Source organism: Eumetopias jubatus, unplaced genomic scaffold, assembly GCF_037043125.1.
Source record: "Eumetopias jubatus isolate StellerSeaLion01/CBP00866 unplaced genomic scaffold, mEumJub1_p1.0 scaffold_1, whole genome shotgun sequence".
Classification (NCBI taxonomy): Eukaryota; Metazoa; Chordata; class Mammalia; order Carnivora; family Otariidae; genus Eumetopias; species Eumetopias jubatus.
In genome coordinates this window covers 177,186,766-177,205,789 of record NW_028274807.1, presented here as the reverse complement: position 1 = coordinate 177,205,789, position 19,024 = coordinate 177,186,766, and the positions used below count along the sequence as shown (strand labels likewise).

The following is a 19,024-nucleotide window of genomic DNA, read 5'->3' as shown; positions in this document are numbered from 1 at the left end:
TATTAAAGAAATTTAATTAATAATTAATAACTCTCCCAAATAGAAAGCAAAAGACCCAGATGGGTTCACTGGCAAATTCTACCAAACATTTAAGGAAGAAATTATACCAATTCTCTATAATCTCTTACAAGAGATAAAAGCTAAGGGAATATGTCCCAACTTATTTCATGAGGCCAGCATTACCCTAATTAATACTGAAATCAGATGAAGACATTGTAAGAAAACTATAGACTAATATCTCTCTTGAACATAGACATAAAAATCTACAACAAAGTATTAGCAAATCAATTCCAATAACGTATAAAAATTTATACAACACAACCAAGTGGGGTTTATCCCAGTTTTGTATGGCTGGTTCAGTATTTGAAAATCATTTATTTAATGTAATCCACTATATGAAGAATCTAATAAAGAATCATCTTTGGAAAATGTCTGTTCATGTCTTCTACCCATTTTTAATTGGGTTATTCACTTTTTGGGTGTTCAATTTTATAAGTTCTTTATATATTTTGGAATCTAAGCTTTTACTGGATATGCCATTTGCAAATATCTTCTCCCATCCCATAAGTTGCCTTTTAACTTTGCTGACTTTTTTCCTTCACTGTGCACAAGTTTTTTATTAGAGAACAAACTGATAGTTACCAGAAGGGAGGGTGGTGGAGGGATGGGTTAGATAGGTGATAGGGATTAAGGAGGGCACTTGTGATGAGAACCGGATGATGTATGGAAGTGTTGAATCACTATATTGTACACCTGAAACTAATATTACACTGTATGTTAACTAACTGGAATTTAAATAAAAACTTAAAAAGAGAAAAAGAAGGACCATAACATCACTTTTGCCATATTCAACTGGTGACACAAACCAGTTTTGGTACAGTAGGGAAAAAAAAAAAAAAGAAAAAAAATCACATGATATATCAATAGATGCAGAAAAAGCATCTGACAAGAAAGAAAGAAAGAAAGAAAGAAAGAAAGAAAGAAAGAAAGAAAGAAAGAAAGAAAAGAAAGAAAGAGAGAAAGAAAGGCCTATTCATGATGAGAACTCTCAGCAAACAAAGAATGGGGAAAATTCCTCAACTTGATAGAAAACATCTACAAAATACCTACAATTAACATCATAATTAATGGTCAGAAACTTAAAAATTTCCTGCTAACATCAAGAACAAGGCAAGGATGTTCTTTTTCATCACTACTCTTAACACTACTAGAAATCCTAGTAATTCAATAAGACAGTAAAAAAAAAAAAAGGAAATAAAGGGTATACACATTGGGAAGAAAGAGATAAAACCACCTTTTTCCTCAGATGATATTATTATCTATGTAGAAAATCTGAAAGAATCAACAGAACAAAATGCCTGGAAGTAATAAGCAATTACAGCAATGTTGTAGGATACAAGGTTAATATAGAAAAGACAGCTTCTCCCCTATATAACAGTAATGAACAAGTTAATTTGAAATTAAAACACATTACTATTTGTACAGCATTCAAAAAATGAAATATTAAGATATAAATCTAACAAAATACATATAAGAACTATATGAAGAAAACTTTAAAACTCTGATGAAAGATATCGAAAAAGAACTAAATAAATGGATAGATATTCTATGTTCATGGATAGGAACATTCAATATTGTGAATGTCAGTTTTTCCCTGCTTGATGTATAGAATAAATGCAATCCCAATAAAAAAAAATCCCAGCAAATTAGTGTATGGATATTGACAAAGTGAATCTAAAGTTTACATGAAGAGGCAGAAGACCCAGAAGAGCCAATTCAATATTGAAGGAGAATTAAACTGGAGGATTGACACTACCCAACTCAAGACTTACTAACAGTAGGGGTGGATTCAAGAGTGGAATCCCATTATGCACTAAGCTAACAACTGATGCCCCTTCCCCAGGGAAAAAAGTCATCTCCTAAGTGGAGTGATGCAATTTTATTGAAAGTTGTGGGGAAACAAGGTGAAATTCACAGCAAAATCTTCCCAAAGTTTTCTTTAAATATCTGCATCTCCCCCAAAGTTTTACTCCCCATGACACATCCCCCAATTTTTTTATAACACACTCTCCAAAGAACAGTCATTTCAAAGTTTTCTCCATATCCCTCCTCAAATTCCCACAGCTTGTATATCCCATTCAATCCAGGAAAATTTATGAAAACTCTTAGGAAAAGAAGAATATTGTTTTTTTGACTATGTGAACATGAAAACTTTTATGAATGATAATAAACAAAGTTAGTAGGAAAGTGACATACTGAAAGAAGATATTCCCAGTGAATTAAACTAAGATATAATCAATAGCTTGAATACATAAGGATGTATTGTAAATCCGTAAAACCAAGTTCTGAATTCCAACAGGAGAAATGAATAAAGGATACAGATTTGCAATTTATGGAAGAAGTCTGTCATACCGTAAGACAGGAAATGACCAGTACATACTCTGAGTTTATGTCTGTGTGAAGAATTTTCTGCTGTGACCTCAGGAAAACACTGTCTAATGGACACATGACATAGATGAGATGAAAATCTGATACATGAAAATGTCAATTTCACTGCTTCATCTCTGACCAAAATAAAATACATCTTTTTTGGCTAATGGTTGTCTTGAAGCAGTTTGTGTTTTGTTTTTGTAATTTTTGAAAGTCATTCTCTATTGACAGATTAAAAAAATGTTTTGGGGGGCACCTGGGTGGCTCAGTTGGTTAAGCCTCTGCCTTTGGCTCAAGTCATGATCCTGGGGTCCTGGAATTGAGCCCTGTGTAGGGCTCCCTGCTTACTGGGAAGTCTGCTTCTCTCTCTGCCCCTCCCCATGTTTATGCTTGCTCTCTCTCTCTCTGAAATAAGTAAATAAAATCTTTAAAAAATGTTTTTGAATATTCTTCTATATAATAATCCAGATAGGTGGACTTTTGTCAATTTTTCTAGCTAGAAATAAAAAGGTAATTTTTTCTTTTTCCTGCAGAAGTAATCTTCCATTTCATAAAAGTAAATATTAAGCCCCCAACTGTCTTGATTTGGGGGAGTCAGTTATAATTTTAAGTATTTCTTTAATATCTAAAATGTTAATAAGCAAATGGAGAGTTTCTCAATCTCATTATTGATCTGAGAAATGAGAAGTTGGTGATAATGAGATCACTTTTCAACCATCTGTTTGGCAAAAATGTTTTATAAAAATGAAGAGAAAAAAACATTCTGCTGACAGGAACATAAATTGCTGCACCTTTTTTTTTTAAGCTTTTAATTTTTTTTATTATGTTATGTTAATCACCATACATTACATCATTAGTTTTTGATGTAGTGTTCCATGATTCATTGTTTGCATATAACACCCAGTGCTCCATTCAGTACGTGCCCTCTTTAATACCCATCACCAGGCTAACCCATCCTCCCACCCCCGTCCCCTCTAGAGCCCTCAGTTTGTTTCTCAGAGTCCATAGTCTCTCATGGTTCATCTCCCCCTCCGATTTCCCCCCCTTCATTTTCCCCTTCCTGCTATCTTCTTTTTTTTTTTTTTAACACATAATGTATTTTTTGTTTCAGAGGTACAGGTCTGTGATTCAATAGTCTTACACAATTCACAGCGCTCATCATAGCACATACCCTCCCCAATGTTTATCAGCCAGCCACCCCATCCCTCCCAACCCCCCACCACTCCAGCAACCCTCAGTTTGTTTCCTGAGATTAAGAATTCCTCATATCAGTGAGATCATATGATACATGTTTTTCTCTGATTGACTTATTTCACTCAGCATAATACCCTCCAGTTCCATCCACGTCATTGCAAATGCAAAAGTTCATTCTTTTTGGTGGCTGCATAATATTCCACTGTATATATATACCACATCTTCTTTATCCATTCATCTGTTGATGGACATCTTGGCTCTTTCCATAGTTTGGCTATTGTGGACATTGCTGCTATAAACATCAGGGTGCATGTACCCCTTCAGATCCCTACATTTTTATCTTTGGGGTAAATATCCAGTAGGCTGCACCTTCCTTGAAGGACAATTTAGAAACAAAGCTACCATTACTGCTAGTAGTAGTAATAGTAATAACAACAAGAACAAGAACTAACATGTTCTAGGTGCTTTATATATTTATACATCTGAATAAGATACTATTATCACCTCAGTTTACAGATGAAAAACTGAGGAAAGAGAGATAAAGATCAACAGTTCATAAGAGAATGAAATAGGTTTTAAAAGTTGGAATTCTGAGTTCAGATTTTTTAATGATGAAACTAGATAATTCTAATCAGATTCAGCAATTCCTTGCCTGAGCAAATATCCAAAGAAAACTCTGTGGAAATTACTGATAAGGTTTCACTATTCTTTCAAAATATTACCTATTCTTTTTCTTACCTATTTCTTACTCTAAACACCATCAGAATTATTTAAACTGGAATCAGATTGTTAGTTTTTTTAAAGCCAAGGAAAAATCTAAGAAAAATTAAAAGCCTCATAATACACAGTTGCTTTATTTCATCCAGGAGCACCAACTTTTTTTTTTTAAAGATTTTATTTATTTATTTGACACAGAGAGAGAGACAGCGAGAGAGTGAACACAAACAGGGGGAGTGGGAGAGGGAGAAGCAGGCTTCCGGCCGAGCAGGGAGCCCGATGTGGGGCTCGATCCCAGGACCCTGGGACCATGACCTGAGCCGGAGGCAGACGCTTAACGACTGAGCCACCCAGGCGCCCCCAGGAGCACCAACATTTTATAATTCTTTCCCTGTCTTTCTATCCATTCATCTGTCCCTCCCTTCCTCTCTTCCTCCTTCCATCCACCCATCCACCTATTCATTCATATTAATAAAGTATTATAGCTTTCTTTATTTAGGTCTTGCATACTAATACAAATTATTAACATCTATTTTATCTTTTCAAGGAGTTTTTTGTCCCATTATACTTTCTTATCAGTTACTGTTGTTATATTAGAAAGCTATTATTTTTTATAAATTTTTCTTGTATCTAAGCAGTTGATGGAACGCTCATTAATTTTTAAAAATTTAGAGTTGATACTATTGGATTTTGAGTAGTCCAAATATCATTTTGTCCTCAAATTATGCTAACTTTGTTTCCTTATTTTCAGAGTTAAGTCATTTATTCCTGTTTATACCTCATTGTATTGGTCCAAACATTTCCAAATGGTTTTAAAGTAATGGTATTTGTGTGTTTCCTTTCTTATTAAATAAATAAAAGTATTCCTAGTATTTCCCTTTAAAGACATTTTTGGGACGTGGAAGAAGTAGTTTTCTGTTCCTATAATAGGTCATTAATTTTATTGAATGTCTTTTAAATACCCATTGAGAATACTGTGGTCTATTTTATTAGATCTATTGATATGATGCATGCACATTGGCTAGAATATCCCCACGTAGTTTACAAAGGGTCATTATCATTATTTAATTTATTTAATTAATAATTTTAATTTAATGTTCAGTCTTGTTTGACAAAATGTCATTCAGGTTTTCACACTATATTCATGAAATGAATATTTATGTACTAATTATTTGCTATCTTGCTAGGTTTTGTTCTTAGGATTATGTAAGCCTCACAAAATAAACTGAAAAGATTTTTGAACTTTTTATGTTGTCAAATAGTTTATATAACAAAATATTTATCTAGTTCCTGAAAACTTGAAAAAAACAGTTAAATTATTTGGCCCTAAAATCCTTTTTTTGTGTGTGTGGGGGGCGATTGGTGGTTATTGATTTACATTTTTTCATACTTAATGGATCTATTTAGGCTTTCTAATTCTTATTAATTTTGATTATTTCTATTTTACCAGAAATGTTCCACTTAACTGGATTCCATTAAATACATATGAGTCCAACATGGAATACTTTGTTTTTAAATATTTCTTTATTATCTATTATATTCTCTTTCTCACTTCTGATTTTAGTTTTATCTTTATTCTTCACTGGTACATTCTAGAGATTATCCATTACTTTTTGACATTTCACCCACCCGGTTTGTTCTTCCATCTCCTTTGTATATAATAGTTTTGCTATTTTTCATTTCTAAGTTTTATTAGGGTGTGAAAAGAATGAAAAGGAATGCGTATTTTCTATTTGTGTAGAAAAATTTTTATGTGTATCTGTTTCTTCCATTATAACAGAGTATCAAAACTGTCTTTTACTAATTTTGGCAAAATGATCTATTGGCAGTTAAAAGAAGAGCTCTCAGAGACTATATACCAATTTTGTTTCTCATTTTTCTCCTTGCTTTTGACTTGATATATTTTTAATGGTATATTATTTGGAGTATTACAGCTTATGATTATTATACCTTCCTGACAGAGCAAACTTTTTCAAAATGTATTTATCCTTTCTACTCTTGAGATTTGCCTTGAATTATTATGATCTTTTTACAAATAACACTTGTTATTCTCTCTTTTTTGTTGCATCTGTCTGATAAATATTTGTATATTTTTTCACTTACATCCTTTTATTTATAGCCTTGGTTTTTGTTGTAACTGATATTTTTATGGGTTTTAGTTCAAGTTACGTGTTACTTGGTTTGACTTCTTATAAATTTAAATCTTACCATGTTTCCACTAGGGGTAGATTTGGACCATTCATCTTAATAAACATTTTACTTGATGAATATAGTCCTGGGATGCCAGTCACACTTTAAGTAGAAACAGAGCCTCTATATGCCTGGTTGAGCAAATGATGAATTAGGGAAATAAACTCAACTTCAACAGTTTTGTACATTTCCCATTTTCTGTAAGCATTGCAGAACCCTTGTTTTTTCATCCCTAAGCAGCTTTTTGGGAAGAACTGGACTTCAGGGAAGTGTTCAAGATGAATAGTAATTTCTCTGGTTTAATCACCACTTTTATCGACTCCTTCTTGAGTATATCCTAATGTCATTCCAAGTCAGGTGATGCTTTGAATTTGGAAAACATAGAAAATTTATAAGACCCTCCAAGTAGGAGATGCTTAAAAACTCAGAGTATCACCACAACTAGTGTTTGGAAGAGTGTTTTGCCTCAGATCTGTATTTAAAATGCACATACAGGGGCACCTGGGTGGCTCACTCAGTTTGGGTGTCAGACTCTTGATTTCGGCTCAGGTCATGATCTCTGGGTTGTGGGATACAGCCCCACATTGGGCTCCACGCTGGGTGTGGCACCTGCTTGAGATTCTCTCTCTCCCTATCTCTCTGCCTATTCCCCCCGCACCCCCGCCACAATCAATCAATAAAATGCACATAAAACCTTTTTTAAACAGTGTTGTATTATAAAAAAACTGTTATTTTCAAACTTTTAGTCCTCAGACCCTGATAATTCTATGAAACAAATCAAGTTAAAGTGACCACAATTGTGTTATTACACACAAAGGATTACTTTTAAAGATATTCTTTTCTACCACTGAGAGCTGGGAAATGCATCAAATCCCGAGGCTCATGAGGAGCTGCCATAACAAGAGTGAGCCTGGGCCGTGGGAGATAAATCACCCTGAAGTCAGCCACTCAAATGGATGGCAGTCACTGCTAAACCAGTCACCGCTAAACCTCTTATTGCTTCCAGTGACTTTTATCCACACACATTCTAATTCATCATAGATGCAATTCCACAAAATGTTTGTAAAGCTGTACAGCTTGGCTCTATACATTCTTCATTTCTAAAGCACCTACACCCCATCAAGTTTATCAAAGCATATCCATTTAAACACCCATTACAATACACACTGAACTCTTGGTATGTTTCGGTTTGAAGGTTTCTATTTATAGTGATCCCCCATCATATAATATATCTCAGTCCCAAAGGTAGCTTATTAGGCAAGTCAAAATTGTCCTTGAATGTTCTAAAAATTATATTTAAATTGCTAGGCCCCTGATACTTAGGTCCTAGCTCGTGATGTTCTTCTGTTTCTCTTGAACTGTGGGCTATTATCTCTTTCATCCTGTTAGTGGAAGCTAAGGTATATTTAAAAATAGAGAAAGATGTTTTACCGGGATGAATGATGGAATCTCTCTCCTTTCCCTCTATTATTTTTTTATATTTTGACTGGGTACATGTAGTGGAATTCTGTTGGTTAAATATGAGTATAAGAGAATGCTACTGTATACATATTGCTGAGACTATGTCTCTTCTTCTTTTTTTTTTTGAGTTGGAGAGAGAGGCAGAGGGATCGGGAGAGAGAGAATCTTAAGCAGGCTCCACGCCCAGCACAGAGACTGACATGGAGCTCAGTCTCACAACCCTGAGAGATCATGACCTGAGCTGAAATCAAGAGTCGACGCTTAACCAACTGAGTTACTCAGGCACCCCAAGCCTATGTCTCTTCTTAAAACTGCATTTATATGAAACAAAAGTGTATACATATGAATATATACATTCTTACTTACATACATTACTATATATATATATATATATATATATATATATATATTTTTCAAACTTTTAGTCCTCAGACCCTGATAATTCTATGAAACAAATCAAGTTAAAGTGACCGCAATTGTGTTATTACACACAAAGGATTACTTTTAAAGATATTCTTTTCTACCACTGAGAGCTGGGAATCAAGCTATATATACAGCTTTATATATATATAGCTTTATATATATAGCTTTATATATATAACTACATATCTTTATATATATATATATAAAGATATGTAGACATAGTGAAATGGAGAGATAAAAGTGTTCCAGAAGAGACCAATGTGTGCAAACTTCCATGGTGGGAGGGAACACAGCAAATACTAAAAACTGATGTGAAAAGAGACCAGAAAATGAGGGAAGAAAAGTTAAGTGACTCACCCATGGCATCATGCAGTACCAACAGAACCTAGAGCTCATACATATCTGAACACAAATCTCTGTTTTTCCAGTTACCCCACAACATGCCTGCAACTGAGATTTGTGTGGCAAACACTGGACTTAACTGGAATTCTTTTACTGCTGATTTATTTGTACAACTTTGATTCGTCCCATGGGTACAGGCTGAAGCTTGTCTCTGGACCCATACCTCTCCCCTGTGATATGCCAATTTGCTTTAGTCACTTGGTTTATTTAGCTTTTCTGAATGTATAACCGTGCAGAAACCTGTGACTGACATGATGTTCAAAGATACACAATAGATCGGATCTAAACTATAAGAGCTTTTTGAACTTGTGGATTTTTCCCAAAAGGTTTTTTTTTTTTTTTTTTTTTTACAATAAATGAATTAAGTATTGACTACTCAATGTATGGTCCAATATACCCTCTTGTATAGTCCCAGTGACAACTGGTTGAATCAGTTAAAATCTCTGAGCTAGATTTCCCAATTATAAATTACCCCTCCCCCCTTAAAAACAGAGTTCTCACTAGCCACCTTTCTTGGCAACTTTCCAAGTCACATTTTGCTGCTTTTGAAACTAGGGGATATACCTAGGAACATACTGGATAAAAGAGAAGCAGACTTTTCTAGGTATTAATGTGAATGCTGCAATGAATATATAATCAGAGGACAAGACTTGTTACGTGATTCCCTCCTCATGCAACGGAAAACCAATTTACTTAATTGCCCATGTTTAAGGTTAATGTCATCATGTATGGCTTCCCGTTTTATACTGATGAGAGAATGTTAAGTTACTAATGGCACAAGTCAGTAAAAAAAATTCACAGGCCATGAACTAGCATGCTAGAAAAAGAACAGAATTGGCAGGTGATACAATTAATTTATGAAAAGTCATGTTTCAGATACCTGACTCTGGTGAAAAGATGACTTTATATAGGACCTATAGGCAAGGCAGGGGCAGGTAAATTACATTAAAACCTCAAACATTCCTAACTCCAAGCTCCTCTTACAGAAAGCAGTAATCTAGCTCAGTCTAAAGTGAGCACTTCTTTTAAGAATGTTTAATGAGCGGCGCCTGGCTGGCTGAGTTGGAAGAGCATGCAACTCTTCATCTTGGGGTTGTGAGTTTGAGCCCCATGTTGGGAGTAGAGATGGCATAAATAAACAAACTTTAAATAAAAAGAATGCTTGATGAATATTAAAATCAAACTACTTTGGGTTTCTAGTCTCTCATTATGTATTTCTTTAGCATTAGGTTAAGATGGAGGACACTGTATTGGATAAAACACCATCAGTAATTTAATATCCAGCAGATAAATCACAAACACAATTATCTACATTAGACAGCAAAGGTAACTAATGTTTCACATAAGATTCTTTATCTAAGAATTAAGGTTATGACAAGAGCTGAGGTAGAGGAGAAGCCGTTTCCAGACTGGATAAGAGGACTTTATGAAGGGAACATTCTAGTTTTTTGTCTTTTCTTTTGCCTTCCCTCCAAAGAAAGGCAAATGACAAACCCTACATATGGAGTATAGTTGGCTGAGAATACTAGTGTATGCCTTTTCCTATTGTGATAGAAATCTGTGACTTTTTTAAAGGGCATTTAAAGTAATAGTGAAAGAAATGCTAATAGGTTGTAGCAATTGGTGAAGTTCTCGAAAGCCTCGAATCAGTCAGAATAATTGGAGAAACTAGAACTTCTAAAATGGATAAGCCAGACGAAAGAAAATAGAAATGGCAATGACACTGTACTCTCCTTTATCCCCTTCAACAAATCTCTCTCTTTTTATAAGAACATCAGTCATATTGGATTAGGCCCCATTCCACTCCATTATGATGTCACTGTAACTTAACTAAGTGCATCTGCAACAACCCTAATTTCAAATAAGGTCACTCTCTGAGGTATTGAGGTAACTAAAAAAATTTCTGCATCTCCTTTACTGCCAGTGACCACACTTATACTCAGAACACACTACAACACTTCTGATACCAGATGTGTGTGTGTTCTCCACATCAAGGATCCTCTGACACAAGTCGGATGTCCTATAATTCAGTACTGACACTATCTGCCTGGAATCAGCATCAGATACCATGAGTTAAGAGCTTGGTCCCAGAGGACTGCCCCCACTTTAGATACCAATCACAAGGCTCAGACTGTCACCTGAACCTTTGATCAACTGGCTGTAAACTGGGGTTCCCATGACCCTCTGCTTGGGTTCAATCATTTGCTAGTACGGCTCACAGAACTCAGGGAAACATTTATTTACATACATCAGAAGAAAGGATGCAGATGAATGGCCAGATGAAGAGGTACAGAGGGTGAGGTGTGCCACCCTCCCAGCATATAGTTGTGTTCACCAACTTATAAAACCCCAAACTTTTGGGATTTTTATGGAAGCTTCATCACTTAGGCCTGATCAATTATGAATTCAATCTCTAGCTCCTCTCCCCTTCTCAGAGAATGAGTGATAAGAGCTAAAATTTCCAAGCTTCTAATCATGGTTTTTCTGGTGACCAGTCTTCATCCTCAAGCTATTCCGAAGCCCACAGAGAGACACCTCATTAGAAGAAAAGCATTACTATACCCAGGAAATTCCAACGGTTTTAGGAGCTCTGTGGCAGGACCCAGGGGCAGAAATCAACATATTCTATCATTTCAGAATTAGGCTTTAGGACTTGAACAAATCTTTTTTTGGCGGGGGGGTGGGGGCACACAACTGAAATCATAACATTATCCTTTTAAGTTGCACCTGATCCTAGTAGGTTAATATACCTGGGTGTATACCTTACATTTAATATGAAATCTTTGTCAAATGAATAAAACTGAGTTGTCCATCAGGCCATCTTTTGTTTTTATTTTTATTTTTTTTTTCATCCAAAGGAAAAACCTTGAACTCTACTATACACCACTGACATCTTAGCTAAACAGAATGAAGCTATTCCTAAGTCAATGCGAACAGGCCTCCGAGGGCAACTGGCCTTGTGATTCTGGATTCATAGTTATGTGACCAGCTGTAGGGTCTGCTCTTAGTTTGTGTGGCTCATCAACATTGAGTCACTTCTTAACGGTTCTCCTCAAAGTGTTGGTTCTTCCTTGAAATCTGTAATTCTTCCTCACATAGAACTATCACAAATGAGGAGACAGAATGGGACATAAGAAAACATTTGTGTTTTGAGCACATAAAGATTTAGGCTTGAATCTAGGTCCACACTAACTAGCTCAGTGACCCTGGACAAGTCAGTAAATATTTCAAATCCTTAGTCTGTGTATTTGTAAAATGAAAATTCTCACTGCTAATGCCCAGAGCGACATTGAGGATTAATGCGGATAAAGCTCTTGGCTTGACATAAAGGAGGCATTTAGCAAATGTGACTTGTTTTAATTTCATAATAAATATGTTATGTTGAAACCTGACACCTGTATAAGAAAACTTTCCCTCCCATAGGGTACTAATGACAAAATTATCATGGTCTTATGTATAATCATCTATTTAATATAAATAAAACAAACATCAATTTTAATTAAAATTATAATTTATAGGTTGAAGTAACTGTGTTCATTTTGTGGTAATGGCAGTAATAAAATTTGATCACAACAGAATTGGGAATGCAGATTTACTCACAGAACAACATTTCTTGAGCATCATATATGGGCCAGATGTTTTTTTAGGGACAATGTGTTAGAGCCACAGGTGATATAAATAGCAGGAGGAAAGTGGCACAACTTACCCCACCGACTTTCTCAAAGTGAGATCCATCTTTCTTAAAATCGGTGAGGGCCCCATTGAAATACCAGGTGAACATGATGTCTAATAGGGGGTCATGCTGCACTTGGCAGGGCAAAATGACACTTTCACCAACCGAGACATCCATGTTGGATGGTGCCAAAGTGATTCGTGTTGGTTCTATTAAGGAAACAAGAAAGGTTTAAGTAAAATGTTAGTAGCATTTTTATTTTGATGAAAGCATTTTCACAAGCTGATGGTTAATCTAACATTTAGGGTACATGATTAAAAGTCTTCAAGATGAATATAGATAATGTATTTCACTGGATCCACAAATTCCTGTTAAAAGAATTAGGATATCCGAATTTATAGAATTTATCAGTTAAAAATTAAATTCACCTATAAATAAGAGTTATAATGCTACTACAAAATCAATTTGAACTTATTTTTATTGCTTTGTGAAATACAGGGGTAGAAATAGAAACCACTGGATTCTCACTGACTTTGAATGACCCAAAAATGCATTGCTACCAAAATTTAAATAGACCCAAACACTCGAAAGACCACACAAAAGACATTTAGAACAGGTACTATAAGACGGATACTAAGTTAAAATGTTAATGTGTTTTACCCCCGATGTCCCCATGTACACTTCCTTCTCCCTATCCTCATAACAGTCCTCCCGTGAATTAAACTTCTTATGACCCCACTTTTCTATTGTTGCTCCTCATTTGTTGACTCCATGTTGCAGCAAAAGTCTTCAAAAGAATCATTTATGTATGTTGTCTACAATTCCTCTAGTAAATTCCCTCTTTAATCCACTCCAGTTAGCCTCTGGCTCCCTCCAACCCATGTGCTTTTGTCAAGGTTCCCAGTAATCACCCTGCTGCAAACCAATGGCACATTTTCCAATCTCACCTTACTTAATTGACCTCTCAGCAGCATTTGCTACCCTTGATCATTGTCTTCCTGTCAGTTCACTTTCTTTGCTTAGTTTCTGGGACACCAAATTCTCTCTGTTTTCTAGAACCATCCATGCCTGTTACTCCTTATCTGTTTCCTCGTCTCTTCCTAAATCTCATAATGTTAGACTGCTTCAAGCTCAGTCCTTGGTTTTTCTTATTCTCTGTCTTCACTCACTCTGTGGGTGACTTTAGCTAGTCTTTTCTTTTCAAGTATATATCCATATGCTAACAACTCCCAAATGTGTATCTCTATTCTTCATCTCTCTCCCCAAACCCAGATTCATATATCCAACCACCTCTCCGGGACACCTACTTGGGTGTTATGATAGATATTATTGTTCATCATAATTTCCTTAAACACATACAGTAGGATTAAATTATCAGCACCTTTGAATTCAGGCATAACCAAATGTTAATGCTTGGCCAAAGAAATGTAAGATGGAGTTATGTGTGGCACAGACAGGCAGAAGCCTGGAAGAACTAAGAGACTAACTGATGTGTAGTCTTTCTTCTTCCCCTGTGACAGGCAATATGCCAGATGGTGGAGGCACTGGGACCCTTTATTCCTGAATGAAGACAGTATGGCTGACCTACCACGAACTTGCTGTATAAGCAAAAAGTAAGTATTTGCTATTTTAACCCACTGAAAGGTTGGGTTTGTTGCTAGTGCCAGAATACTGTGGTCTGCTTTACACAAATAGAGCCTAATGAATATTTCATACTTAACACATCCAAACTGAACTCCTGGTCTACCTTTTCCCAAACTTTGCAACCTTGCCATCTCAGTTGTTTTGACTGTCATTCTTTCTATTATTTGCCAAATGCCCTGCAACTGTCCTTGTCTCCTTTCTCTTGGGCCTCACATCCAACTCATCAGCAACTCCTGTTGAGTCTACAAGCAGAGTATTTACAGAATCTGATCCTTTCCCATCAATTCACTTGGGTATTATCATCTCCAGCCTGGTTTGTAGCCGTGGTCTTCTGAGATCTCTCCCACTTCTACTCTTGATTCTGCACAGTCTGTTGTCATTAGAGCAGCTAGACTAAACCTTTAAAAATGCATTTCACATCATGCCACTCCTCTATTGATTTGCACCAGCCTCCACTTCTCACTCCAACTAAAAGCTAAAGTCCAAACGAGGTCTACAAAGCTCCTCCATGATTATCCCCAAGGAATCTATTAGTTAACTCCACCCTCTCCATGAAATATTTGTTTAAACCTCCCTTTCTCACCGGGCCTACTTCATTCACAGTGCTTCTGCTCCAGCCTACCTCTACCATACACTACTCTGTATTTTCTCAATTGTTTGCAATTTTTTCCTTCTAATAATTTCCTATCTTTTATTCCTACTGCATGTTTTCTTTCTACCTCTGGTAGAAGGTAAGATTCATGAGGGCAGCATCTTTGTCACTTTGTTTGCCAACATAGGTCAAGAACCTGATACGTAGTAGGTATTCATTTTTTTCTTGAATGAATAAATAAACAACCTATATTCACAACTCTCATTGATGGCAAAGATTATTCCATGGGCTTAAACATCTCCAGAAAATATCAATGATAATGTGAAAGAGTGCATTCAAAAGATCTGACAAAATGGAATAGCATAAAAGTTATCATCAGCATATGTATTTGTAATTCTTCTGCCCATTATACCAGCACGTAACTATTGTGTTCCTTGGTGCACACTGTGGTGTGTGAAGAAAGATTAAGAACTGTTCTCTTGACTTCTACCTGTTAAAAATAACAGTGCAAACAGGTTCTACCTTCACAGTGCACTGCATATTGTAAAAAGTCTGTTTTTTTCTTTGATCTTAATAACATACCATACAGTTCATCTCTACATAAGGCAATCTTTATATATACCTACCTGTAACAACCAAGTGCGTTGTGCCATTTGCTTTTCCAAACTGGTTTTCTGCTGTGCAGGTGTAAGTTCCAACATCAGCTTTAGTCACATTGGCTATTTTAAGTCCTCCATCTTTTAAAAAAGAAATTCTAAAGAGAAATAAAATTAGACAAATAAGTGTATAATAGTCATTTTTCCCAAATAAATAGCAATTTTTAAATAGAAGTATTGCCTTGAGCTAGGATTTCTATGGCTAGATAAACCAGTCCTTAGCCTTCTTGGGAATAAAGAACACTAAAAGAAAATTTACACACACACACACACACACACACACACACACACAGAGTAAGAAAAGATGCTCTACCAATTTGAACTTTTCTTGACATTTTTATGCAGCATTACTTAACAGCATTATTTAACATTACACCTACTTTCAGGGACGACTTTATCAAATAAATGTGAAATGTCTTCTAAAAATATATGGTGAGGTAGATTGTTCATGATGGGCTAGCCTTATCCATTTGGAGAAAATAGAAAATAGACATGACATGAATTCCCTTAACTTTGAAACAACAACTCTCTTTCCTTTCATAATGAACTTGGGAGAGTCACGTTTTACCCAATATAAATTCAAATTTTGCAAAATAATACGTTCATGGTCACCTGTGAGCTATTGCAAGGAATCTGGGCAGTACAAATGAACCTTACATTAGATTTTCTGAGCATATGCTTAAAGTACTTAAAGCTTTTGTACCTAACTAATTAATTAAGGAAATACAAATGAGTGTCTTACATGTGCTAGGCATTATGAGACTCTCTGGGATTATAGTGTGAACAAGATAGAAAGTCTCCACCTTCCTGGAAGTTAACAGTCTACTGAGCAACACAGACAATAAATAACCATGCTCAGATATTGGAGAAGTATTCTGAAGGAGACGAACAGGGTGATACGACAAAGAGTAATAGCTATAAGGAGTGTTTCCATGATAGGCTGCCTCAGAAATGCCTCTTAGAAGAGGTATCATTTGAAATGAGAAAGAAGAATGAGAAAGGGTTTACCTGTCATTAATCAGATCCATGAATCTTAATTGCCCATCTTGTCTACCCATAATTATTTCCCCTTTCCTTGAATTCCTAAAATCTTTACTACTCATACCATACATTTAACACTTAGGATGCTTTTTATCTTGTATGATTCATATCTTTGGTATGTGAATGTCATATCTATCTAAAGACAAGGTCAACTTCTTTAAAAAGATTTCCAACCCCAGTGTCAGCATGACATGATATATGTAAACCATGATCAGTAAGTGTTTCTAACTTTTAGGCTCTACAATAGACAGGAAGGATGCTAAGGGCATCAGACTATAGTGGACGATCTCAACTCAGTTTCTAATTATTATCCTGCTTGATGCAAGATTTGGAGGTGAGTGTCAAAAGTGTGATTAGTCTGAGTTTATGTATCAAAATATACAAGATACATATTTTATATTACACATATGTATTTTTAATGTATTTTTTATTATGTTCAGGTAGCCACTGTATAGTACATCATTAGTTTTTGATGTAGTGTTCAATGATTCATTAGTTAAGTATAATACCCAGTGCTCATCACAGCATGTACCCTCCTCAATACCCATCACCCTGTTACCCCCTCCCCCCATCCTCCTCCCCTCTGACACTCCCAGATTGTATCTCGGGGTCCATAGTCTTTCATGGTTCATCTCCCTCTCTGATTTCTCCCCCTTTGGATTCTCTCCTTCCCCTATGGTCCTCTGTGCTATTACTTATGTTCCACATATGAGTGAAACCGTATGATAATTGTCTTCCTCTGTTTGACTTACTTCACTTAACATAATCCCCTCCAGTTCCAACCATGTCAATGCAAATGGTGAGTATTCATCCTTTCTGATGGCTGAGTAATATTCCATTGTGTATATGTACCACATCTTCTTTATCCATTCATCTGTTGAAGGGCATCTCGCTCCTTCCACAGTTTGGCTATTGTGGACATTGCTGCTATGAACATTGGGGTGCATGTGCCCCTTCTTTTCACTACTTCTGTATCTTTGGGGTAAATACCTAGTAGTGCAATTGCTGGGTCATAGGGTAGCTCTATTTTTGACATCTTGAGGAACCTCCATACTGTTTTCCAGAGTGGCTGCACCAGCTTGCATTCCTACCAAAAGTGTAAGAGGGTTCCCCTTTCTACGCATCTTTGCCAACATTTGTTGTCTCCTGACTTGTTAATTTTTAATGTATTTTATATTACATATATATATATTCCTTTGATGACCTGTGATTCACTTTCACTCAAATCCTACTTTCATTTTCTTGAGTGAGAAAGTGGTGGAATTAGAGCCAGCACACAGAGACCTGCTCATCATCCTGGGTAGAGTATCCATGAATATTTGTTGCTCATGTGATTTTTTTTTTTTTAATATGTCAAGGTATGTTTGAAACAAAAGGGTTTGAGAACAATGGCCTTGAAAGCTAATCAGGGAACACAGAACATTGTATTTTAATTTGAGGAGTAAAGTACAAGGGTTACAAATGCCAAGAACTTTCCTAGGTAGCTGTGAAAAAGGTGTTATATCTGATTTCCCTCATGGAACCCTGACCACTTTGATGGGTATGAAATGTCTGCTGATCACTTCTCAAAGAGATCATTGAAGAAAATCTCTGTACCTTAGCTTCTCAGAAAACAAAGGTTTTCTTAAGTAGTGTGCAATGATAACGGAAAGAAGAGACCCAGCAGAGGGACACAAGCAAACCAAACACCTTGCATATGGAGACTGGTTTGAGAAACACGAGGAGTAACCTGAAAGAAATGTAAGTCTGATCATGTAATTCGCCATAACCCCCAATCCTGGCTTAGACCGCTTCTCTGGCATCACATTGCCTATAGAAGAAAAATGATTATATCCTAAGCCTGAGCCGTATTTTCTCATTGGGACCCTACCTCTCTCTAATTTCGTGAAACCCCATGAATTCTACTCCTTGTTTGCTTTTTCCCAGTCACACATACTTTCTTTTAAATGCTTTTATGCTTCCTCTTGTCTTGGAGCCTTTGTGAACACTGTCCCCTATGTCTGGTTAATGGGTACTGAACCTTCAGATTTTGGCCACTTCCCTGAACCATGGGTCAAATGAGATGTTCCTGTAAGTGATGATACATCGTCTGTGCCTGCTTTATAGCATTTGACAACTGGCCAATTCCACATTTTTGTGCTTATTTGACTAATTTTCTCCTCTAGTAAGCTCAGAGACTGTAAGCTCTCTGGAAGTAGGGAGAGTGTCTAGATAGTGTCTGATTTACTCACCACTAAATTCCTAGAGCCTTGAACCATTCCTGACATAGAGTAAATGTTCAAAATTGATACTTGTTGAATGAACAAATGATTGTATGCCTCTAGAGAGTCACTACAGAAGAACTGGGATTAGTGAAGGCAGGTTGCAAGGCACTGAGGATTTTAGAAATTACAAGAAAATAAATTCAGAAAGTGTGCAGACTATTATACACATACACATGTATATACATATACACATATATATGTGTATTTATGTTTATGCACATGTGTATGTGTATGGTTGACCTGTGAAACCCGTGTTTGAACTGCATGGGTCCACTTATTCACAGATTTTTTAAATACAGTATTGAAAATTTTTTTTGTCTTTCTTATGATTTTCTTA

At 36.0% G+C, this 19,024-nt stretch overlaps 1 protein-coding gene across 2 annotated transcripts in view; it reads right to left on the bottom strand.

Annotated features, from left to right (window-relative positions):
* CNTN3 (contactin 3) overlaps window positions 1–19,024 on the bottom strand; it is a 241,035-nt gene that overhangs the window by 44,182 nt on the left and 177,829 nt on the right. For both annotated transcript variants that reach the window (XM_088021839.1, XM_028101775.2), the window contains 2 exons: window positions 15,353–15,480; window positions 12,524–12,699 (listed from right to left, as the gene is read on the bottom strand). In XM_088021839.1, coding sequence (XP_087877965.1) covers window positions 12,524–12,699; window positions 15,353–15,480 — 304 coding nt within the window. The remainder of the gene's footprint in view (window positions 1–12,523; window positions 12,700–15,352; window positions 15,481–19,024) is intronic.